At 44.3% G+C, this 24,984-nt stretch overlaps 1 protein-coding gene across 4 annotated transcripts in view; it reads right to left on the reverse strand.

The window, feature by feature from the left end:
- The window catches only part of ARHGAP6 (Rho GTPase activating protein 6), a 488,732-nt gene that overhangs the window by 8,535 nt on the left and 455,213 nt on the right, over positions 1-24,984 (reverse strand). For all 4 annotated transcript variants that reach the window (XM_032620346.1, XM_032620347.1, XM_032620349.1 and 1 more), the window contains 2 exons: positions 22,112-22,291; positions 8,203-8,300 (listed from right to left, as the gene is read on the reverse strand). In XM_032620346.1, coding sequence (XP_032476237.1) covers positions 8,203-8,300; positions 22,112-22,291 — 278 coding nt within the window. The remainder of the gene's footprint in view (positions 1-8,202; positions 8,301-22,111; positions 22,292-24,984) is intronic.

The raw sequence follows: 24,984 nt of genomic DNA on the forward strand, positions 1-24,984 counted from the left end.
ATCATAGTGTTATATCGATAAGAGTGGGCACATAAAGCCTTATTTTATGGGCTGTTTTAAAGAGAGTCAAGTCAATTCACTTGCCAAAACAAAATAACTATCAGGGCTTCGAATGCTTTTTGGCCCCTTTACAATAGGAGGAAAGTTTTGGAAAGGTCGTATCGTAGCTCATGGAGACCACAGTAGTTCGGTCTCATAGCTGGCTCTTCTGTCTTACAAAACATATAGAAGAGCATATATTGAGCAAAGTATGATAAGTTGTAGATGCAGCCGACAGTTATGTGCATAAAGAAAAACACGTCATGAAAGAAATTTCTTGAACATCTCAGTACTAGGGACATCTGGGTTTCTCCCAGGCAAGCAGGTTATTTTTACCTACTTGGAGGTAAAAATTCTCTCTCCACATAGAACCACGGGTCATGAAATAAAGAATGTATCTCTCTTTGCAACGACCGCTAAAAGGCTCTGAGGAATTGGGGCTCCACTCGAGTTGGCGTATTGGAGCTTGTGTGACATTGGAGCTTGTGTGAAGCCTCTGTGTGTTTCACACCCCAACTCCATCTTACCTTATCACTCTTTCCATGCTTTCCTTTCCCTGGCCTTTCAAGTTACTTACTATGATATTGTTCCAGTTTACATATTTTTGCGAGCTGCTTCAATACATTGTTTTTGGACTGGTGTACAGACAGGGAAATCAAGTCCATGTCGCTGGGGGTATTAAAAAGGCAGCATGCTTCGTGAGAGCATTCAGTTTGGTTAAAACAAAACAGAGAACAATAACGGCAATAACAAAAATAACTGAAGCTGTCACATTGTTTTTTCCTCCATGATCATGGCTGTGATGGGATCTGATCCAGCAGAGGTGAGGTGGCGGGGTGGGGGGGGAGAGGTGGAAAGCCACCGTCCTCTTCCTCTGTCCTTTGGGCTGACTCTGCAAAACCTCACTCAGCGGTTCTGATGCGGCCGCATCGCTATCACCTGGGAAATGCATTACTTGTTGGAAATGCAAATTCTCAAGCTCCATTCTGGACCTCCTGACAAGACTGGCCACCATATGCAGGGCCCAGGGCAAAATGAACATGCGGGGCCCTAAGATTAAAAAAATGATTAGAATTTCAAGACGGTGACAGCAGATCACTAAGCCAAATGGGTGCTCCTTCTGAGTATGGGGTTCAGCCCATGAAGCTGGCTTGGCCGATTGAAAGGGAACCTCTGGGGGCAGGGCTTTCAGAGCCCTCCAGGTAATTCTGATGCTTGGGGAAGTTTGAGAACCCCAGATAGCAAACCTACCTGCCTTCCCTCAACCCACGGATGTGACCGTGAGCTATGGATCTAGTGAGAGTCAAATCAGGAGGGAAACCACAGATAGTGGCCGAAACCTCAGCCCTGGCTGGCAGCGGGGGTAAATGTGGCGGTCCTGACCTTGAGGTGGCTGGCGCCGCAGCTGAGTAAAGTAGTGTGCCCAATGCAGCCAGCTCCGGTCTGCAGGATCCGGATAACCGAACGTCGTTTGGTGATGGATCAGAACGTGTTAAGGGGAGGGGGGGCAGGAGGGGCCAACCTGCCTTTCTCCGCTCCTCTGTGTCATTCTCCTAAGTCCACCCACCAAAGTCACCACAGCTGCGGCCCCAATCAGGGGAGAAACTGCAGGAGGTGGCTAGAGCTAATCCCTGGAGGTAGAGGTGAATGAAGCAGACACGGACCACGAACCTCCTCAGGGTGGCTGGGGTCACGGCCAGGGACACGGGCAGGTGGGGACACCCCACGAGAGGTGATACCTCTTTTCCCAGCCAGCGGATACTGATTGAGTGCCCATGGCAGACAGCCTGTGGTGTATACACTCATGTGAGGTAACCCCTTGGCCTGAGAGAAGCACAAAAGTCGCTATTTATGTAGAGTCCGTTATGTGGCAGAAATTGTACTAAGCTACCGTTAACAACTCTCCTTGTTTCTGATCACAAGTCTAGAGACGAGCCGAAGAAATGAGGAGATATCAAAATTACATGTCTTCCTAGCAGTACCGGCATTAGGGGTCGAGACTCCTAAAACTTATTTCATAAATACTATTCAAAATGATTAAAAACCAATAGTAAAACGCTTGTTTTCTGCTTAGAGCTGGTGGGCCCTTTTATATGTTTAAAGTATTTCGTATTCATCATTTTATTTTCTCGGCAGAGGTCAATAAGATGGTGGCCAAATGTGCCTAAGAACCCATGCCCAAGAACTGTCTTTCCACACGACAGCCCACCAATTAATAAACAAACTAAAACTCCTCAAACTCTCACTATAACATTGGCAGTTCAGAGTTTTAAAACATTTAATGTCATTCCATCGCTTTATCATTAAATCAATTGGAAACAAATCCAGGACCCTCCCTCTGGAAAATGAGACAAGCAGCCACCGACGTCTTCCCTAAGATTTGCCTCTAAAATGATTCTACTCTAGGAAGACAATTTGAAATTCAACACTCCGAGTAAAGGCAATAAGATATTCATGCATTTATCTAAACTATTTATTCTAACCGGTGATTCACCAGATGAGAAATCGTTTAGAAGCACAAAACGTTCCCTCTTTCTATGTCTTGGAATTTCATGGATTTGAGTGGATGGATACACTGCCAGTTGACATGGGGTTGCTTCCATGAATGGAGAGCTTTCCCGTGAGACCTGAAAGCCCCGGGACCATCCACAGCACGCATGGCCAGTCTCAGCCAACCAAACAAGCATGAGATGGACGTGGAGAGCGAATCACTTTCTCACCCTTAGCTGGTCCCTCCAGGTCAGGGTGTAAACACGCTGGCAGGGTACTGTGGGCAGGCCTGTACTGCAGCCGGAGGCACAGAACTTGTTCTGTGGATAAACGGAAAACTCCGGTTCAATCACCGGAAGTGGCCAGCCCAGCCCCTCACTGAGCAACCCCAGTGAGAAACACCTTTGGGGATTTCGAACTTGCATCGGCTCCATGCTTGGCTTAGCCATGAACGGGTAAACCTCAGTCTGGTGGAACTCAAAGCACATAACCATCTCGGACACTATTAACGGTACCAGGAAAGGAATCCACTGCAACAGTAGCTCTGGACTTATGGACGATTTTCACATTCATCAAGCTCAGTGCTGCAAAGCATCCCTTATGCAGAATCCTAGGGACAAATGCACCCTGCTCCAAAGAGACGCTGACCTGGATCCAAACTCCCACCAGGAGATAAAGCCAGCATCCAGGACGTTAGAATTCGCCCAGGTCTTTTAACATTTTTTGATATGTTGCTCATCAGAGATTTTTGGTGTTCACTTTGATTTTTTAAAAATACTACACTTCAATATTGTTCATTTTGATGACCGTTTTAACACACCCTTAAAATCTGCACCTCACTCCCCTCACCCTAGTCCCTGCCCTGCCACGATAATGTACTTCTGTTCTGTTGCAAATGCCTGCGTTTTAACATACTTTGTCCTCTTTGACTCCATTCTCATCCCCTATTACCTTACAACCCTAAATCAAGGGGGAGGGTCTATTTTAAGTATCTTTGAAGAAAAGAGCACATAATTCTAATAAATATACCAGACAAGCAATTAAAAAACTGGAAGTCTTTCATTGTTAGTGATATAAATCTCTTCTAATCTCCTCTTGGCATTCCATTTTAGTTGAAGCCAAAAATGTAAGTAGACAAGCACAAGAAAAAAATACTGAATCCTACCCTCACTCCCCCAATTCTGTTGTCGCACATAAAGAAGGGAAAAGACTCAAATCAAAACATTAAATTCCCAAATATCACTAAATGTTTCATCTTCCAAAACAGAAAATTTGATGAATATGTTCTCGTTCTTGGTTTGACACTCTTTTGAAAACTTACTTGTCCACTCCAGATAAAATCTTGTGCAGTTCCCACGTGGGGCACAGGAATCTAAAACCTTATTTAGGTATGTGAGCTGATGGCAAAGAACAGAAGCTTCAGGAAAAAGAATCAAAGGGTTGGAAGAGAAAAATGAGGCAGCTCGTGCATATCACTGCACTTAAGATGTTCATTTTAGAAGCTACTGTTGCTTCCCACTCTGTGGTCTTCCTGCAAATCCTTTCCATTCTTACCTTTTATAGCCCTCGTAGCTGAGTTTTCACTAAATAAGGCCTTCGGAACAAGAATTCTGTCCATTCCCATCGCGCCACAGCTTATCCAGATTCTCGACCTCATGACCTGCAAACGCAATCGCTTCCAGTCCCTTCAGAAATCTACCTGGCCTGGTGCGAGCAGGTCACGTTCCCAACTTCAGTGCCTTTCACCCTCACCCCTCTGTCTGTTCCAGAACTACGCCATCATCCTGATGCCAATCAGATCAGGTGAGCTTTGCCTTTCAAGACAGTGCCACAACTTAACGTGGCTGGGTTCTCTCGCGCCATATTGCCTTCATAGGTTGCTATCTCATGGACAGCAAGGTAGAATCTAGTGACACCCAAGTTTTTGGTAAGTAGCTGTAAATGAACAGAATGGTGAAATTCTAAGTAATGTGATAATAATTGCTAACAAGTACTAAGCATTTATCTAAAAACCAGATTCTATTCTAATCGCAGAACAACTCCGTAAAGTTAGTGTGACTTTTTATCTCTAGTTTACAGATGAGGAAACTGAGACAGAGAGAGATGAATTTCTTTACCCAAGACCGCACAGCTAATCGCAGTGGAACTGGAATTTGGACTCAGGCAATGTGGCTCTGAATCCAAAGCTCATAACCAGCACGTTGTATCACAGAAGGGTGTGCTATTGATGGATAATTGACATGTCAGTGTGGCCGGCACTGTCTGGCATTTGGGGTACTATAATTTGTCACCACTGTGTTCTGTCGTTACCATGATCTATCATCACCGTAATTCTTTGCCGCTGCTTCTTGATTTAAGCACCGGTGCTAAGCTTGCTATTTACGGGCTTCTGCCCTCTGTGCTGGCCAGCCTCTTTATCGTGTCCCCAGCCAGCTGACATATTTACTTTTATGACCAGGCCCTGATTCAAGCTCCCCAAACATCCAGGCCTATTGACAACCTCTCCAGCCTACAAAGTTCCCTGCAAATCCGTGCTCTTCTCAGAAGATATCGAAACTCCAAGTGGATCTATGGTCCGGAGCGCTGGTTCCCTTCTTTGTCAACACAAAGACCCCTTTGGCATGTAACAAATCACCTACCTCAAGTCCCCGGATGGCAGTTCTTAGCCTGGCTGCTTGTGAGAAACACAGGGGAGCTTTTAAAAATCCCAGTGTCCAGGGCTTCCCTGGTGGCGCAGTGATTGAGAGTCCGCCTGCCGATGCAGGGGACGCGGGTTCGTGCCCCGGTCCAGGAAGATCCCACATGCCGCGGAGTGGCTGGGCCCTTGAGCCATGGCCGCTGAGCCGGTGCATCCGGAGCCTGTGCTCCGCAATGGGAGAGGCCACAGCAGTGAGAGGCCCGCATACCGCAAAAAAAAAAAAAAAAAAAAAAAAAAAATCCCAGTGTCCAGACTGCACCCCGGAATAAATGAATCCAAATCTCTAGCGGGGGGAGGGGTGCCCAGGCGGAGCTGTTCTTCAAGCTCCCCAAGTGATTCGAACGGGAGGCAAGGCTGAGAACCCGGGGCTCAGCACGTATCATCTTCACCCTTGTAGGCCTCCTTCGACAAGTCTGCAAGTCCTTAAAGATGTACGCATTTATACAGAGAATGGATAGACAACAAGGTCCTACTGTAGAGCACAGGGAACTATATTCAGTACCCTGTGATAAACCATAAGGGAAAAGAATATGAAACATGAATGTACATCTATATGGATAAATGAGTCACTGCTGTGCGGCAGAAATTAACAAAACATTGTAAATCAACTAGACTTCAATACAGTAAATACTGAGAGAAGAAAAGAATATGCCTTGAGATTTTAAGCTTTTGCTACTCCAAGTCTGGATCATGGCCCAGCAGCATCACAGCATCATCTTGGCGGGGGGCTTGTTAGAAATGCAGTTTCTCAGACTCCCTCCCCTAGACCTACTGATTCAGAAAGAACATTTTAACGAGATCTTCTGGTCACCTGGACGCATAGTGAAGTTTGAGAAGCACACCTTTGAAGCACGAAGAGACTACCTACAGCGCGAGGGTTAGGACTTTGCAAGCCTCAAGAAGCCATTAAAAATAAATATTTATTTACTAAGGTATGTACTTTCACTTCATGGTAGCATCATCAACCTTCTGGGCTGCTACCTGACCTGTACCTAGAGGAAAACAACCAAACACTCGCTTCTCCTCACTGCCAAAGTCTCCTCCAAATGTTTTCTGTTCGACACTGCTAGTCTCTGACATCTCCAGTGCTCCTGTGAGCTTACCTTCCTTTTCTTGAAGCCCTGACACTCACCTAAGATCGCGGTGCAGGGTCAGCTTGCCTGGGCCTTACAATTCTTATTCCTATAGGGACAGGGAACAGAAGACGCTGCACCACTTGGCATTTACATGCAAAGAGCGTATTGAAAACCACATCAAAATAACTTCTAACATCTATTCTTCAGAGTATAATATTCATATATTTGAAAATGTCACATAAAAGCAGAAATTCGATAAGTCAAATATCAGTGGCTTTTTTAGGTGTGTGCTTTATACCCTTCCCACAGAGAAGTGTTTTAAAGGCAGATTAACGAGGGATTCACAAAGAGAAAGGCTGCCATGTCTGTTTTCTTGCACAGGGGAGGGAAATAAGTGAGTTCCCTTAAAGTCCGGTGACACAAGATCTCCTATGAAGAAAAGCCCTTTGTTTGTTTAAATTAGAATCTCCACCTTGATGATAGGAATCTAGGAACGTTTTAAGTGAGCCCAATTCTCTGATATGAAACGCAAGACCATGAAATACCAGCCCGTGTATACAATCTGAATACATTTTTATTCCCTCGTGGCTCTTAGGGTTTGAATCCTGGCAGAATGTCTTACTTGAAGCAGAACTTATCTTGATAATGATTGGCACAGAAGTGGATTTTTAAAACTGCTCTTGAAAGCACAGTCCCCTTAAAAATTCCTCCCTGTTCTACAGGACATGGAACAAAACAATGTGCAATTCCTTTCCACCAAATTTCTCTAAAGAATGTAATTTTTACATACCTGAAATAGTTTTAAATGAAAATTAGTACATCACGTTCGACATCAATACAAAAGAACAATTTAACACGTGTCCACGTTTCTGAGATACCATTGAATAAGACATACCATGACAGTATTTTATGTATGACTCAGAGGGGAAAAAATGCTGTGAATTAATTTAAGACGTGTCGTTGATTATAAGATTAACCTCAATTTCAGAGATGATAAAACATGGGGGAAAATGTGTCTTAGAATTGTTGAAATTCAGGAGATTAACAAGTACAACATGAGATGATACTTTCACGAAGGAAGCAACGTTTCCTGTCACAAATTTAAGGTTTGGTGTCATGGTGGCAACATCACTCCTGGTTCATGACGCGATATTATCCCCGTAACTAGCTTTGTTAAAGTTCACCCCCATACACTCTGCCTCTATAGCAAATGGTTAACACAAATCATAAAATCTGACTAAGGGGAAAATTCAGTGCTTCTCCTTTGGGGGAAAAATGGTGGCTAACCGTAGTCTACAGCAAGGCTTGTATTTCCCTCGTTGCAAACATGGGCGCTTGTGTATACCGGCATGCATTTTTCTCAAAAGGATGCTAGCTATAAAGAGCGGGAGAGTTAAGAGGGTGAGCATCTCTAATTTCATGGGTACCTAGGCCTTGGCTGAGGCCTGTCTTGTGGTTTGCTAATGCATCTGTCCCGTTGGTAAGTTACACACGTAAGATGCATCCAGGCGCAGCCGTAGGGGCCCCTAAGCACAGTTTTTAGGATTCTAGAAGTGGAATCACTGATGCACATTGCTGTCAGTTCCTGAGCTTCCTGCCAGTGTGATTTAGTAGGGTTTTTTTTTTTTTTTTTCCCAGTAAACACAGTCAAAAGGACCTCAAGGGGCTAGAAAAAGAGAAATGAAACAGAAAAATCCCATAAAGCAGTTTCTAGTTTGATAAGTGGATTCGTAAGACAAGCATTTTCTGTTTAGGTGGATCGATCAGATTTGCCAGGAAGTCAGCAAAATTCCACTCAAGTCACCCTGCGTGGAGTTATGTAAACTTTTCTAATTCTTTGGAAATGAAAATAGAAATCCCCAAGGCGGCTTTAGAAGATGGAAAAACTGGCATACTCACGAAGATTGGGAGGCCTTTCTTCTGAGTAAATAGTCCACAACATCGGGATCGGTCTCTAACAGGCTCACCAGCACTTCATTCTGGAGATCCGGGGGAACCTGCAGGGGCCAAATGCTGAGGCATAAATAAAACCACTCCAGAAGGAGGCGAACTACGGTCATTGGCAACTTGACAACAGCATGGAAAAGGGTGCCTTAAAAGTTGTAAGAAAACAGAGTGATCTCTTGGTTAAAACCAAACCTACACCAACCCATACAGCCAGTTTCATTCTTAGGACAAACTGGATGATTACCAAATAGTCATATTCAACAGTCAGTTCAATTCAAGTGGGGTGAATTGTCACGCCACTTGCGACCGGAGACACAGCCTAACCATTTGGGTACCTCTGTTGCTCAGACTCGATCTTCTCGGCTTTCAATAAGCAAAATATTGCGGTTAAGAGGAACGGTGTTTGTAATTTACTGTCCAAATGGGGACACTTTCTAGAGTTCATATTTAGAACTATGCCAAGACAACAGGCATAAGTTAGGACTGTCTTGGGCAGTTCTGGAACATAGGATCAGTTTATCGAGGACAGGCCCTGGAGCCGGAGACTGCTTGTATTTGAGTCCCAGTTCCACTTGCTGGGTGTGGGAATTCTGGCAAGGTATATGACCTTTCCAGGTCTCAGTGCCCTCAACTGTAAACTGGAGATAATAAGAGTACTCACCACAAAGGGCTGACGTGGTGAGTAAAGGACTTACTACATGTTGAGAACTTAGAAAAGCACCTGGCAAATAGAAAACACTCAAAAACAAAATGTTGACTAGTACGTTTGCACGTGCCACTTTGTCATTCAGTGCCGGCCTTCACTCTTTTCTTGCCTCCCGGTCTATCAACAATTAAAAGTTTCTTGCTGGGCTTCCCTGGTGGCGCAGTGGTTGAGAGTCTGCCTGCCGATGCAGGGGACGCGGGTTCGTGCCCCGGTCCGGGAAGATCCCACATGCCGCGGAGCGGCTGGGCCCGTGAGCCGTGGCCGCTGGGCCTGCGCGTCCGGAGCCTGTGCTCCTCAACGGGAGAGGCCACAGCAGTGAGAGGCCCGCGCAAAAAAAAAAAAAAAAAAAAAAAAAAAGTTTCTTGCTTCATAATTTGATGAGGCATTCACTAGACTGTTATAGATGAGCTTCATGTGTTTCTCTAAGCCTAATCCTCAGTGCATTAGAAGATGACCTTACAATCCTAAATCACTCACGGAGAAGTTTTTTCTGGGAGAAAAGATTGAACTCGGCTCCAGTGGTTTTCTACTCTGTAGATGCTGGTAGCTCAACCACAGGAAATTCCAACTGTTGAGGGAAAATACATGTTCAGTCTGATTCTCTCACATGTGAGCTCGGAGACAAGACCCTCAAATACCGTGGGGACACGTCTTCTGAGAACGAGTGTTGGTGGAAGAATGGCCTTCTGCCTCTTGCAGAACTCAATTCTTCCTGAGCTCTAAGAAGCTGGACGCAATTTTATTAACAAAAGCGGGGATGAAAAAGCAACAAAAAGCTTTCCTCCTTTCATAAATCTATTCTTCCTACTTCATTCTGAATCGTCATTAATGACACTGCCAAACCCTAGTCACACAAGCTCAAAATCTGGGTTGGATTCAAGTTTCTCTGTGTCCTTTTCCCTCCCTGTTCAGAGCTGGGAGATCTACTTGATTTCATCTCCGTGATGCCCGTCACTTCTTCCCTCTCTTTCCCATTCCAACTGCAATGATCCAGGTTTGAGTGTTCATTACCCATTTGGAGTGGTCATCTGTTGGCCATTACCAGCGTTCATTTCCCTCTTCTTATAACAGTCATACCCCAAGTTCCCTCTGGAGAACTAACTGCTCTCCAACCTCCAGCTGGAGGGTGAGGTGTAACCTAGCCTAAGTCAATGATCATTCCACTCCCAGACTACTGTGGCTGCCTGAGCGATGAGCATATGTGACTGCATTAGAAGCAATGAAAAGCTGTGAGAATTTCCCAGAGGCTTCAGAGGGACAGGATACAGGGCCTGAGGCTTGTGCCGAGACTGAAGAAACCATTCCAAGCAATGGAGAGAAAGTAAAGGGCTCTCTTGACATCACTTGAGTCCTAGGTAAAGCTACGCCTGAAGCCACATCTGCTCTAGATGGTTCAGCTGTGCGAGCCCCCAAATTCCTTCAGCTGGTTTGAGCTTTTAGTTGAAAAGAAAGATATATCCTTGATGAGGCTTTGGTGCAACAGCTCGCTAACTTGTGTACTATCACACTTCTCCTCTATGTGGTTGTCAGAACGCTCTGATCAGGACACTTGATCAGAACCCCTTTTGATCAAAGCCGCTTGCTTGCTTGCTTGCGTCCATCTGTATTTCTCACCTTCCCCCCAGCAGTCATCCTCACACACCCGCCATCTCAGGAGCACTGCGCTTCTCACTCTGACCTTCCCCACCTCATTCCTTTAATTCGTTACATAAATATCTGGTGAGTGCTTACTGAGCGCCAGGCACTGGATGCTGGGATTCCGCGGCAGTGAACCCAGCAGACAAGAATCCACGTCTCCTTGAAGCTGACAGTGAATATGGGAAGACTGGCATGAAACAAATGAACAGAAAACAGAGCATGGATCCCATGGGGAAAGGTAAAGCAAAGAAGGGCAGTGAAGAATCCTGGGCCGGGATTCTTGCAATTCGTGCAATTGAAATAGGACTGTCAGAGAAACTGACAATTTAGCAGATGAAGGAATTGGAGAAACTCATTCCAAGCAGAAGGAAGAAAGAATTAGCAAGATGTTGAATCAGGAGCCGTTTGGAGGCCAGTGAGGTTGGAACAGAGTGAGAGGAGGAAGGGAAGCGGTAGGAAGTATAGGTCAGGTAACCAAGGCCAGATGTTGTGCAGTCTTACTGCATGATAATGACTTCTGCTGTCAGTCTAAGTGGGTGGGGAGCCACCGGAAGTTTTGAGCAGAGGACTAACATGACTTGTCATCACTCTGGCTGCTGAGTTGCTAGGAGACTGTAGGGAAGCAAGGGGTGAAGCCAGGAGTGCAGATGGGGGCTGTCGATACATCCAGAAGAGAGATGATGGGGGGCCGAGCCAGCATGGTGAGCGGATGAGAAATATCCGGATCCTGGAGACAGTAGACGATAGCATTAGCTAATTGACTGGATGGAGAGAGAGAAGGAAGAGGGAGAGGGAGTGGGAGAGGAAGAAGAAGAGAGAATGACTTCAACGTTTGGGGCCTAGGCACCGGGAAGGATGGGGTTGCTGGTAACTGATGTAGAGAAGCTGCAGGGCGAGGAGGGTCAAGGCTGGGGGTCAAGATTAGGGCTGTGGCTTTGGTGTAAGACTGAGAGCCCTGTGAGACATCCAAATGGAGGAAAGATCTAGTACGTGATCGGAAATAAAGATCTGGGGTTAAAGGGGAGTCCTTTATGTGTGGGGGACACATATAGATGGTATTTAAAGCTCTGTGACCAAATGCAATGGCCTGGGAATGAGAATGGAAGGAGAAGAGAAGGGGCAGGACTTTTAGGTCCGGGCTGAGAGATTGTTCTCTTACTATATTGAATACATTAAATAAATAAAAAGACTGATAATTTTGACAAACAACGTGACCCAACAGATATACTTGATTACATCAGTTTTTCCAAAAGTAATATTCAAAGGGTGCAAACGAGAAGAGAGAGAGAGAACTCATTAAAAAAAAAATGAACAGCAAAGCAAAAAATAATATACGCCAAAAATGTATACATTGAATTTTTTAAAAAGAATCTTCCATGAGCAAATTAGGAAGACTATTTCTATTGTTGTCCAGTTGGGTTAAAATTTCCTATGCTTAGACATGTAATACAGAGTTTTGCTCCAAGCACCAATCCATCCCCACCAAGAATAAACAACTGGAGTGCACGGCCTTCAGAGCAGTGCACACATCACAATATTAGTTCTCTGAGAGTATATGGTGTGTCTAACGATAACTTATCAACTCAGATACATTATTAGAATAGGTTAGAGGAAGGATCATTATTGGAAAATAACTGCCATAAAGTTTTGCAGAAATAGCATAATTTCTGCAATTCAGAGTTTTTACTCATTCAGCTGGGCTTTATTCCCAACCAATTATAATTACTGAGGCTTATTTTCTGTAGCGTATGTGACCTTTACTTTGTAACAAATGCAAATAGAAAGGGTCAGTGCTATAAACCTACCTACAGTTTCTTTTCGAAAAGACTCACGACACCGTTTTGGCTTGGAGACACTGTTTACAAATAAGTGAAAAAATACAGCTTTAAAATGTGGATCCATGTATTGCAGGAAGAGTAGATAATATTTTCCTATGCATTATGCAAGACTGACTACAGTGTACATAATCCATTATTTTAATTAGCTTATTTATAGCCCACTCTGATTTAAGGCAGCTTCCAAATTTCACATGATAAAACCACATTTGTTTTTGTTTTTTAATAAAGGAATGGTCCAGAAAATTGGAACCAGTGGGAAAATGAAGGTAGAGGATTTGAAACGATGCCTGGAACTGACTTTTAATATTCATACTACAGCACCCAGTGCTGTCTTCCCAATAATTCCTGTCATCTCTGTCCACATTTGCACATTTCATTTCCTATTATTTAATAAAAATTTCAAACTACTGGCTCAGTTCAATTGGATGAGCATTCATTTTCTATTAATTTAGATACTTAACAGAGAAACTAAAGTCAGGGGAATGAGCCGAACAGAAACACCAGCTTACAGCAAGTAAGAAGAAATATCCACGCAGGCCACTGACATACGCATTCCTTTTCAGTAATTAGGGTGCCGTCGACAGACTATCTGACCAAGAATCGATAGTTCCCGAGGTCGCGTTTTGGCTCTGCCGCTTATAATTAATATAAACTTGGACACGTCAACCATCTTCTTTAGGATTCTATTCCTGAATCTGAAAATCCGGGCATATCCTATCTGTCCCCTTTGCCTTTATGGAGATGTTATGGGGATCAAAAGGGATAACAAATTCGAAAGTACCTGACTAGTTGCAAAGGACTTTAGAATTAAAGATTTTCTTGGAAATAGACAAAATAATAAGTTAAACACTTAAAATAATAAAAGCAGATGGCTTGGAGATGGTCAATGTTTGTTCTGAGATTTCTTTCTTGACTAACAGCCTTCGGTTTCCACCTTTTATCCGGTGTGCTTGCAAAGAGACATCATTCTTCGCTTTTGCCTCACACTTCGGGTGGGTAACTAAGTTATGGGATTTCCTCTCGATACGCCTCCGTTCTTGACCGCCCCTTGATTTCTAGAGTTACGGCGTATGACCTCTTGGCCCCTCAATTGCAATGGTCTTGAAGCCAGACTCTGTGTAGCTTCTCCATTTTGGCTTTTTCTCCTGTGCCAGACCTCAAGTCTTTGGGCTGGTCACATCATCGGAAGGCAGGGATTATCTGACTTGGCCACCTGGAACTGAGAGAGGGTCCTAAGGTTGCAGTTCTCTGTCAGCTGGCCTCCGTCACAGCTAGGCCAAGATCATCTGAGCCGATCCTGGCCAAGGTACCCTAAGGGGGGGGGTTCTTACAGAAGCTTCTGGAAAAGGTTCTCCTCCATATTGACAAGAGATGCAGGAGAGAAAACATCTCTCTTTGGGACTGGATGTGATAATGGCTGCACGAGGTGCTGGAAATGACTGTGGTCTCTTGCAGCTAAAGATGGCGGACCAGAGAGAGCATAAGTGCGAGTGAGCCGCTAAAATTGTGCCCCCAGACTTCTTATTATGTGAGATAATAAATCCTGATGTTTGCCACCACCTATAGTTGATTGTTCTCCACCTTGCAGTTGAAACTCCTACCTGCGTATCCACGACCTTTCACCCACTCACTCACTCACTCAATTTTATACGCTTCCAGAACACAGGGTAGGGTGGTGCCTTCTACGCAATGGATGCTGAATAAATGTTGCTGGAATGGCTACAAATAATAATAAAAAATAACCCAGAATTATTGGTCTTCATGGTGTACACTGGTTATGTTGCCTTTGTCTAGATGCTTCTCTCTACTTATAAGTAGTACCAATGTCAGGCTCTAGCAAAATTTCCTTGCTACTCATTTCTAGAGGTGGAAGATAGATTTCCTTCCCCAACTGAGGTGCACCAGAATTTTTCTAACAAGTTCTTAAACTACTGTTTCCATTAACAGAAAAACTCTAAAAACGAAAAGGATGACTCAATAATCAAGATGTTTTTCTTCTGGAATTTTGTATATAGTGCAATGAAAACTAAGGAGTAGGATCGTGAAAAACACAGTACTTTTTAAAATCAACCAATTCTGGACATTTAAATGAAGGAACCAAACCCATCCCAAAGGGCTTCTTCCCTTACAATTTATTGTTTCAAATCAAAATCTCTACTGCGTTTCATGGCACAGGGAGATCAGCTCGGTGCTTTGTGTCCACCTAGAGGGGTGGGATAGGGAGGGTCGGAGGGAGACACAAGAGGGAGGAGAAATGGGAATATATGTATATGTATAGCTGATTCACTTTGTTATACAGCAGAAACTAACACACCATTGTAAAGCAACTGTACTCCAATAAAGATGTCAAAAAAAATCTACTGTGTTTTAGTCAACTATTTAGTAACTTTAGATAATTTCTAACGGTACCATTTATGGTTGTTTTTATCTGGAGACTCAACTCCTTAGATTTTCATATGTTCCTTCAAAGGATAATGCTATCTCAAAACTCAAAAGAACTTTGGACTGTCCTGCTTCAGAGAAAAAATGTAAACACTGCACACATGAAGGAATAAAAAACTGTCACAATTAAAATCCACCCTATCGAACTAAAAATGAAACCTTGAATGATTGCCTAGGGTATAACTGCTATGATGTATTTTATTCCATAAACCAGAGACAGTGAAAAATGGTTTGACTTCTCTCCATTTACTAAGTCACCATAACAAACCACTAAGGGCATCTGAAAGGGCGCTTCCCAGGACCCGATCCTACTGTACTGTACTTGTGTAGGTGTCTCACACCAGTCCACCACTTGGCACTGAACCAAGAAGAATGCTTTGCATTTAAAACTCTAACAGTCCCCAGCAGAAGTAAATGTCATTGGAAGTCATGATGATATTTTTTTTAAGCTAACAAACACACCGAGAGAAATCACTTGGGCTATTTATGGGAGCAAAAGCTCACACATGCGTAGGCCCAGCCTAGAACTTTTGTGTAGCTCTGGGGTGGAGGATGGCTTAATATTATATAAGGAGGTCTCAGTGCATTTAAAGGGCCAGAATGCGTTAAGTTCAAGAACTTTTTCTCACGTGCCTGACACATGCGAGGCAGCGTTTTTGGCAGTCGGGGCGCATTATTGAACAAATATAGTCGAAGAGCCCAGGACTCATGGAGCTGTGATGGGGGATGACTCGAGGAAGGTGAAGAGCTGCTGCCCCTCTCCACCTGCGTGTGTCACCAACAGTGCATGCATTCTTTCACTACAGACAGGGACGAGGTGAGCAGGCTCTCACAGCCATCTGCTGGCCTGGACATCAAGTGGGTCGGTGTTATGATCAGTCCAGAGGGATTAATGCTGTTGAAGGTCCCCTTTCCGTGCCATTTTCAAACTGGTTAAAATACTCTCCCCCGCCCACCCCCAGCCAAATGAATTCCATATCTGAGACGTCACATTAAAGCACCTCATCTTTTGTGAGGGGAGGCATCACACTGTAGAAATAATTCACTCAGTTGCCGCATCACTTAGGCGAACGACCTTGGCTTGCTCCTGGCGCAATGGTGGTGCAGTTGCGAAGAAGCTGATGATGGACATAATGACTAGCCCGACCCCTGGCACACAGACAGTGGTTATTTTAAAAGCAGTGGTTATATAAAAAGGGAAATGGAAATCGTATGTAATTATCTGGACGGGGGTGGTCTCTTGTTCGATGCCCTGGATTACTGCTTGACTCCTTTTGACTTGGCATGTGAGAGAAGTTTTAAGAAAATGTAATTTGTGCCGGGAGAGAAGAGAACACAGAGCAAAGCCTGGCTTCTGAGCTTTGAGCCCTCATCACAGCCTCTGACCCTTGCTCCCAGTACTTCTCCTTCGAAATTTCCCATGTGCGCTATGCTGATCCCCAGCTCGGGCTGACCAATGAGCAGGGTGGGAACGCGCTGGCGTTCCCACGCCTCCGCAGCAGGCACTTTCCATCAGCCCACAAGGGCGGTGCCTTCTCCTCTTTCCCTCTCTCCAAAACAGAAGGCCTAGTAGTATCAGCCCTGAGACTGAGCTGTTTTCTCCACTCTGCTCTGAAGCTCTTAGTAATTCTGAGAGCCACGATGCATTTTCTCTGGCATTTCCGACATCAATTACAGAAGCCACAACTTTCCCAACAATTAATGTGTTCATGATTGAGTCGGTGAACGCTTTCTGCCTCATGGTGATAACACTGACCATTTCTAGGTATGCATGATTCTTCTCTTTTATTTCCAGTGTTCCCAGAGAGAGCATCATTTTATGTTTTCCAATTTTTAGATAGTTGTTGATATCAAAAATGGACGGTTCTTTTTAAAGTTTGGGGGAATCTAAGGAGTATGGGCAGCAAACCCAAAACAAACAAACAAACAACAAAAATGCATTTTTCTCTAGCAATGCATTATCGCAGTGTGTTTTTTGTAACAAATACTTGCCGAGCACCCATTTCCTGCCAAGTACTTTCCGGGTGCTGTGGCTATCAGTGAATAAAACAAACAAAAATCCCTGCCTTCGGGGCTTCCCTGGTGGCGCAGTGGTTGAGAGTCCGCCTGCCGATGCAGGGGACACGGGTTCGTGCCCCGGTCTGGGAGGATCCCACATGCCGCGGAGCGGCTGGGCCCGTGAGCCATGGCCGCTGAGCCTGCGCGTCCGGAGCCTGTCCTCCGCAGCGGGAGAGGCCACAGCAGTGAGAGGCCCGCGTAACGCATAAAAAAAAAAAAAAAAAAAAAAAAAAAAAAAAAAAAAAAAAATCCCTGCCTTCATAAAGTTTGCATTCTATTAGGTTTCAACAAGCATAATAAATAAATATACAGTGAGCGGAAGGTGATAAGTGCTAGAGCTAAAAGAAAGAGAAGAACAAAGGCTAGGAGTATATATGTGTGGGAGTAGGTCGCAGTGTTACACAGCGTGGTGAGGGTAGGTTTTACTGCGAAGGCCACACCGGGAGGTGCTCTGATAGGGCAGGCACCTGATCAATTTCTTACAATAATAGCAGTGATCTCTCTCTCTCTCTCTCTCTCTCTCTCTCTTTTTTGGAGCCCCTAGTATATGTCAGTTCCTGTCCTAAGTGCCTTAGGATGTCATTTCTAATTCTCAAAATAATCCTGTAAAGCTTCATCTCATTTTTGTTTTCAACAGAAAAAATGAAGACTTAGGGAAGGTAAGCATAGGGCCAAGATCACGTAGCAAATACAGGGCTGAGCAGAGATTTGAATTCTGGGAGCCGATTCCAAAGCTCATGGTCTTCCCACCGTCTTGGGAGTTTCCCAAGATGTGGTTAGGAAACTATCAGAATGCCCTGGGGGTATTCATTAGAAAGTGCACAGTTCTGAGCCCCATCTCAGCGCTACTACGTTTGATTCTCTAGAGTGCAGCCCAGGAATCTGAATGTCTGACACATTTTTCTTGCGACTGTTGCATGTTCAAGTTGGTGAACCGCGGTTACGATCTGCTGCCTTGGTCTCTTGCTAGAGTGATCATGATGGCTGTTGTCATGACCTCTTTCCAGCTCTAGGATTTCTAACCCAGTGCCTGAAAAGCAAACAACCGGTAAAAAGACTGTCCTAGCCACACTCTCGAACTGTGTGTCAGCCTCTAAATCTGGTTATCTTTTCTGTATTATGGGACCAAGCCAGGTTCTTTTCTGTCCTTTCCCATTAACTCGGATACTGGCCACTTGGGACAGGCAGTCCAACATGAGAAAACGAAGGACATGATAACACTCAGAACAAGCTTTGGGTCCCTGCCAGGCCTCTGTGGCATCAGTTCTTCAATGGAATCGCTGCTTCTAGGATGCATTCTGCCTTCAAGGACAAACTCACAGCCACCTTTTCGAACAAGTTTCCCTTTCTGATGCCAATGGGAAGCGATGCCTCCCTCTCTGAGCTTGTAAACCCTTCCAAGGACTGTGAAACAGCACAATTGCTAACCACCTTTAACCATCAGGTCCTGTCTAGCTTCATCCTTCCTTGTTTGGAATTACTGTGCTAATTCTGAAAGCTTCTTAAAACAAAACAAAATGAAACAGCTATCTACATGATTGAATTTTGTCCATCCACACAGACCCACTTTGCCAACCAGCCACCAGCTTTGGTATAACAAATTAGATTCTGAAATGCCAAATATGCCGAAAGAATCTATAAAGTGATGTGATTAATTAAACAAAAGAGCTGAAGCTAGGTCTAAGGCATAGAACCATGCAGATTTTAGAACTAGAAGGGATTTGGTTATCGTTCTAACCTAGTCCTTTGATAACTAAAGAAATGGAAATCTAAGAAGATGAGGTCACACAGCTAATGTATAGTAAAGATAGGACTATAGCAAAGATTTCTGGTTCCTGAGCCAGTTTTCTTTTCTTTTTACTTTTTTTTTTTTTTTTTTTGCGGTACGCGGGCCTCTCACCGTTGTGGCCTCTCCCGTTGCGGAGCACAGGCTCCGGACGCGCAGGCTCAGCGGCCATGGCTCACGGGCCCAGCCGCTCCGCGGCATGTGGGATCTTCCCGGACCGGGGCGCGAACCCGCGTCCCCTACATCGGCAGGCGGACTCTCAACCGCTGCGCCACCAGGGAAGCCCCCAGTTTTCTTTTTATTGACACAGGCTTGGGATCTTTGTCCTACCTCTCCTCCTACTTCCTTGTCCCTTTCCTCAACACATAATTCTCATAATCTGTCTAAGGAGATCAAGAATGCTTACGTTAATGGTTAACTTACTCTGAGAAAGGTATCCTTAATTCCTCCATGCCTAAATCTTTTCACAAGTATAAGGAGTAAGGATTAGTAATATGGAAATCATACGTCACAGAGCTACCACTGAGTCATTCATTAATTCGACCAATATTTCTTGTGTTTCTACCATGTACCAGGCATAGGGGTAATGCAGTAAAGAAAGTTAGGTGGGGCTTCCCTGGTGGCGCAGTGGTTGAGAATCTGCCTGCCAATGCAGGGGACACGGGTTCGAGCCCTGGTCTGGGAGGATCCCACATGCCGCGGAGCAACTGGGCCCGTGAGCCACAACTACTGAACCTGCACGTCTGGAGCCCGTGCTCCGCAACAAGAGAGGCCTCGATAGTGAGAGGCCCGCGCACTGCGATGAAGAGGGGCCCCCGCTCGCCACAACCAGAGAAAGCACTCGCACAGAAACAAAGACCCAACACAGCCATAAAGAAAGAAAGAAAGAAAGTTAGGTGGAAATGAGCAAAAATTCACCCTGTCAGGGAGCTCGCATCCTTTTTTTTTTTTTTTTTTTAACATCTTTATTGGGGTATAATTGCTTTACAATGGTGTGTTAGTTTCTGCTTTATAACAAAGTGAATCAGCTATACATATACATGTGCAGGGAGCTCGCATTCTAATGGGGAAACACAAACAAGAGAAATTAGTAAAACCCTTATTGGTAATGGTAACTGCTAAGAAGAAGAGGCAGGGAAAGGGAATAGGAAGTGAGGATGTGTGTGTATGGTGGTGGTGTGGTAGGGGGCTGGATTTTAGACAAGGTGACCAGGGAAGGCCCTCGCTGAGAAGTATAGATCACAACTGGGGAACACAAATAAGCTATCACCCAAGAGAATCTCGGTGTCGGTCTCTACGGGAAATGGCAAACAAAGATCAGATGTGGAAAACGTTGGAAAAGATGGAGTATTGATGTTCTTCTGCTGCTCTTAATAATCCAGGCAGCAGGAACTGGAAGGAGAGGAATGGCACAGCTCAAACGGCAGCAACTGGACTTTCAAGGAGGCCAGGAAGAGATGCGTTAGTGTCTGAGGTGGAAAGAAACGCCTGATGGTTTGGTTTCACGTAAAGAACTAGGCTTAGAATACAGAATTTAGAGAATGCAATTAAGATTGACAAGACGTATTATTCTGTCTTAAAAAAGCATCCAGAGAGCATGAGGTATGCCAAGACTACTCGGCAAGATGATACACGACTGAAAACTTGATGACAGTGTTGAAAAATTCAGACATCTGATTCATCCAAATATGTAATTAATCAAGAGGATTGTGGCTGAAGGGTGAAATTTATATAGAGTTCATGAAAATTTCCACTTTTTTTTGAGAGCTTACTGCATGCAACACATGGGCAGTGCCTCAGATACTCAAAGAGGAGCAAGACACCATTCTACCTCAGTGAACTTTTCATTGTGGAAACCCATTTTCACTTCCTCCTGGGCGTCCAGCAGGAATACATCTCTCAGCTTCTCTTGCAGTTAAGTGTGGCTTGTGGCAGAGTTCTGGCCAATGGGATTGGAGTGGGCATGATGGATGTCCCTTTTGGTTCGGCCCATAAAGGCCTAGGGGACTGAGGAGTCTCAATATGCAAGGAGCTGGGGTCCCTAAATCGCCACCTGGAACGCTGTCCGCTAAACATCCGATTAAACTTTATGTGAATAAGATACTTACGTCTGTTGTGCTGAAGTACTAAGATCTGAGCCAACTTGTGTTGCTCAACTAATACAATTATTAATTAACATTTGCATAGAATTTTGCAGTTTGCAGAATGCTTTTGCATATCAAATGATTCTGGGAACCACCCCAGGAAATGGGTCAGATTTTAATTTTTTCCCATTTCACAAAAGCTGAAATTGATGCTTATGGAATATTGAATTACTTGGTCATGATCACAAAGGTGAGACAGAGAGGGCAAGTATTCGAAACTACTGGCTCTCAAATGCACAAAAAATAACTGATATAAGACAAGGATGGAAATAAATCTAATGCAAGGCATTTGATAAATATAGACAAAATATTAAGGAAATTCAAAAGAGGGAACTACCGTACTTGGTTGAAGAAGCCACGAAAGGCTCTAGTGGAATAGGTAAGATTTATGGTGAGCATTTGTAAATTCAAAAGAGAAACGGGAGAAGAATCATGGAGAAAGCTCCTGTAAATTGTGACATGCAATACGAGTGGTGAATAGACGTAGGAGAGAGTTGGCATTTGTTCTAATGATCCAAGGGAAGTTGGAGCAAGCAATGCAGTTTTTTGAAGGAAAACAGGAACTGGTAATTCAATACAAATCAAAAAAGTATTTACTGAGTGCCTGTCAGATGGAGGGCCTTCCAAAAGTGTACAGAGGATACAGAGAGGAGATAACAAGGGCACAGCCTGTGTTTTAAACGCGCTTATGATCTACTAGGGGAAAGAGTCAAAAATGACTTCAACACAATGTTGGATACGGTAAACATCAATAGGAACAGTAACAGCGTTCAAGGGACAGAGAAGTGACACGGCAAAGTGACGCAACAAGGACAAAGGAAAGATAGGTAAAGCTTCATGCAGGACACAAAACGTCCAGATTGGCCTTGGAGGAGGCGCCATTGCTGAGGATGGTTATAAATACATGAATTCACGAGGGCCGCGTAGAGCTCCAAAAAGAAGAGTTTTATCAGTTTGGGGGGCAAGGACACTGCTATATAAAGAATTAAATGATTCCAAAACATGACCATTGTTTAGGGGACAACAAAATGAAATGTATCATTTGGATATGTTTGTTTCAACATGGAATCACAAACTTACAGTGACATCATAGGTATGTAAATTTCTATTAACAGCCTGGCTTCCAATGGATTCAGTTAACGACCAGCACTACGGACCTAAGTCGTGCTGTGCCTAAGCTTCATTATGCCACCACGAGGCAGTCAACAGGCAGTTGACTGAGATGTCTTGCCAAAGAAGGGCCACTTACCATGAACAGGGCTTCATAATTTTCAATCATTTTCTGCACCACGGCAATGATGGCTGTGCTCTCTTCAGCCCGGGCTGAACTCTGGACCGAGAATTCCTTGTCTGACGACTTCTGCTTGTGCAGCAGGTTGGGTCCAAATATGGTGGCCAGGTTTAGAGATGTCATTTTGTTCCCAGTGACCTACAGAAGCAGAGGACACAAGGACCGTTGTGATTTTTGCTTTTCAAAATGCCAGGTGGTTCAATAATCAATCTGACCTTTTCACTTTCTCTCTCTTTTTTTCTGCAAGGACTATATCATCTCTGTCAGAATCCATGGATAGCATCATTTTTCTTTTGCTTCATATCTTGAATTGAAGCTCAAAGCTCAGTGCTCATCTCAATAGCATACTGAGTAAAATTTTATAAGTGTTACTTTTGTGAAACTGGTACTATATAAAATTTCTATCCTGTCTGCTCTTTAAAAATACTGATGTCCGTCCATCCAACTGACCATCTTATCCATCCCCCTATCTAGCCTTCATCCATCAATCCATCACCTCTCTATTAATCCATCCACTCGGCACCTACCATAGGCTAGGCATTTTTCATGGATTCTGATTATTCTAAAGTGTTTCCAACAGTGACCACAAACCAGTCCTTATTCTAAAGCGTGCACGTTCTAGAGGATAAAGAAAATGATCAATTACAAGCATTGAGTACAAAGTATGAAACTATCAGTTCTGGAGGCCCCAGGGACACTCCAAAGAGGCGGCAATATTTGCACAAAACCTTGAAGGAGAATAGAGTTTGCTGGGATGAAAAGCAGAGGAACTGGCGCAGCGGGCACCTTCACAGTGGTGAGAACACGATATGCAAAGACAGAAACATGTAAACTACGCCAAGGCCTGCCAGGGACCTCAGCATGGCAGAAGGTCTTGCAGGAAAGGCTGGCGAGGGCCAGGTGAAAGTCATTGTTACATGTCCCCTGTGGGGCAAAACTACTCCTGGTTGAGAACCACTGGTCTAGGCCAATTTTTATCTCTTGTTGAAACGCGCTGAAAATCTACGAGTGCCCAGAAAGGCACGGGGACTGTGGCTGCTTGGTGAGGATCCTTTGCCTGGGACGACCTGCACAGCCTTCAAGAGGCAGCTGGATGCACAGCATAAAATTCCTGACTCACAGGTGAGACGAAGCCTCCTGAGTCCCGACCTTGCCCCGTGGAGCCCTGAGCTGGTGGCTACCCAGCCCTGCAAGCCCAGCATGGCACATGGGGTGCGTTATTTTTAGAAGGCGAGGCTGTTTTCACGTTTGCTGCCAAGTGAAACGATTTCATGTGGTAAACACTGGGAATTTTCAAGAAAGTGCCCTTAATGTACGACTGTTCAATTACGTTTTTCCTTTGTTTCATTTCACTGATACAAAACTTGACAAGTTTTCATGTTATTTTTCATTTCTCTTTCTGGAACTTCATGGCTGGGGATAAAATCAAATATGCACCATTTTCAAATTCATCCCTTTAGAACTCAGAGGCATTTGGAGAGCTTCCCCTTCCCCTCTTAAAGGAATATCAGGGCTTTCTCATTTTTTTAAAAAAACACGATCAAATGGAAGATTCTGTTTTCTTTGAAAAGCATGTCTAGTACAAGGACAGTCCAGAACACCGTTTCCGCTCTCCTTCTCCTGTTGCTATTCCGGGAATGCAATCCAATCCCTCTGCAAAACTGCAGAGACGCCAGCTGCAGACCACGCTGCTGCGGTGTGTTAACACCTTTTTGCTTCATTTTGGTTTTATTTTATTGTTTTTTAATCTGGAAAGGAGACTTGCTCACAGACGGCTTCTACCCTTACCTCTCAGGTTGCAGCATATCTATCATCTATCTATCTATCATCTCTCTATCTATCATCTATCTCTACGACCGCCCAAGAACGCACAACATAATGTGTACTTGGGCTTGGTTCATTATTTAATTGTCAGCCAGTGTTATGTTTCCAAACGTTATCAGGAAAACATTTATCTCTACTAAATAAGCATCCTAGATCATTTCTGATCCGAATATGAAGAGCTCACATTTACTGAGATATTAAAAGTTTAGCATGTAGGTGGGGGAGGGACAGATTGGGAATTTGAGACTAGCAGATGCAAACTATTATACAGGGAATGGATAAACAACAAGGTTCTACTGTAGAGCACAGGGAACCATATTTAATATCCTGGGATAAGCCATAATGGAAAAGAATATGAAAAAGAATATATACGTATATATACACATATATAACTGAAATTAACACAACATTGTAAATGAGCTATACTTCAATAAAATAAAATTTTTTTTTAAAGTTTAGCATGGAGAGTCACTGGGCTAGAGGCTTTCCACAGGCCGTTTCAATTCCCTCTCACTATATGCTCCCGAAGCCGCTGCTGCTGTCGTCCTTATTTTACAGACGAGGGAAGTGGTGCCCAGAGCCGGGCTCCAGGCAGCCCCCCGCCACTCACTCTTGCTGGCAGAGCCGGCATAGCGGGGATGTGGGAAAACTGGCTCCAAAGCCGGGCTGGGACCAGGGTGAGGGGAGGCACGGGTCCTGCTACAGTTCCGAAGCCAAACTCCCACTTGTTAGAGGCATGCACCTCAACAAAGGTCAGTAATCCCGGCCTTGTGTCAGTGGTTCATAACTTCTTTTTCGCCTCATAGACTCTTGGAAGAACTGGAGGCCAGCTATGGACTCTCTCTCCAAAAAAAGTGTACATTCACACCACATATTCCATGCTATGATGGGGGGTTCTTAGACAACCTGAAAAACCACTGCTCAAGAGGTTTCAGTGATGTCCCTGCAATAGTCTTTCTAGAGGAAATGAAATCTTTCTTATACTTGGGAATTTCTCTTTTCCCCTA

Source organism: Phocoena sinus, chromosome X, assembly GCF_008692025.1.
Source record: "Phocoena sinus isolate mPhoSin1 chromosome X, mPhoSin1.pri, whole genome shotgun sequence".
Classification (NCBI taxonomy): Eukaryota; Metazoa; Chordata; class Mammalia; order Artiodactyla; family Phocoenidae; genus Phocoena; species Phocoena sinus.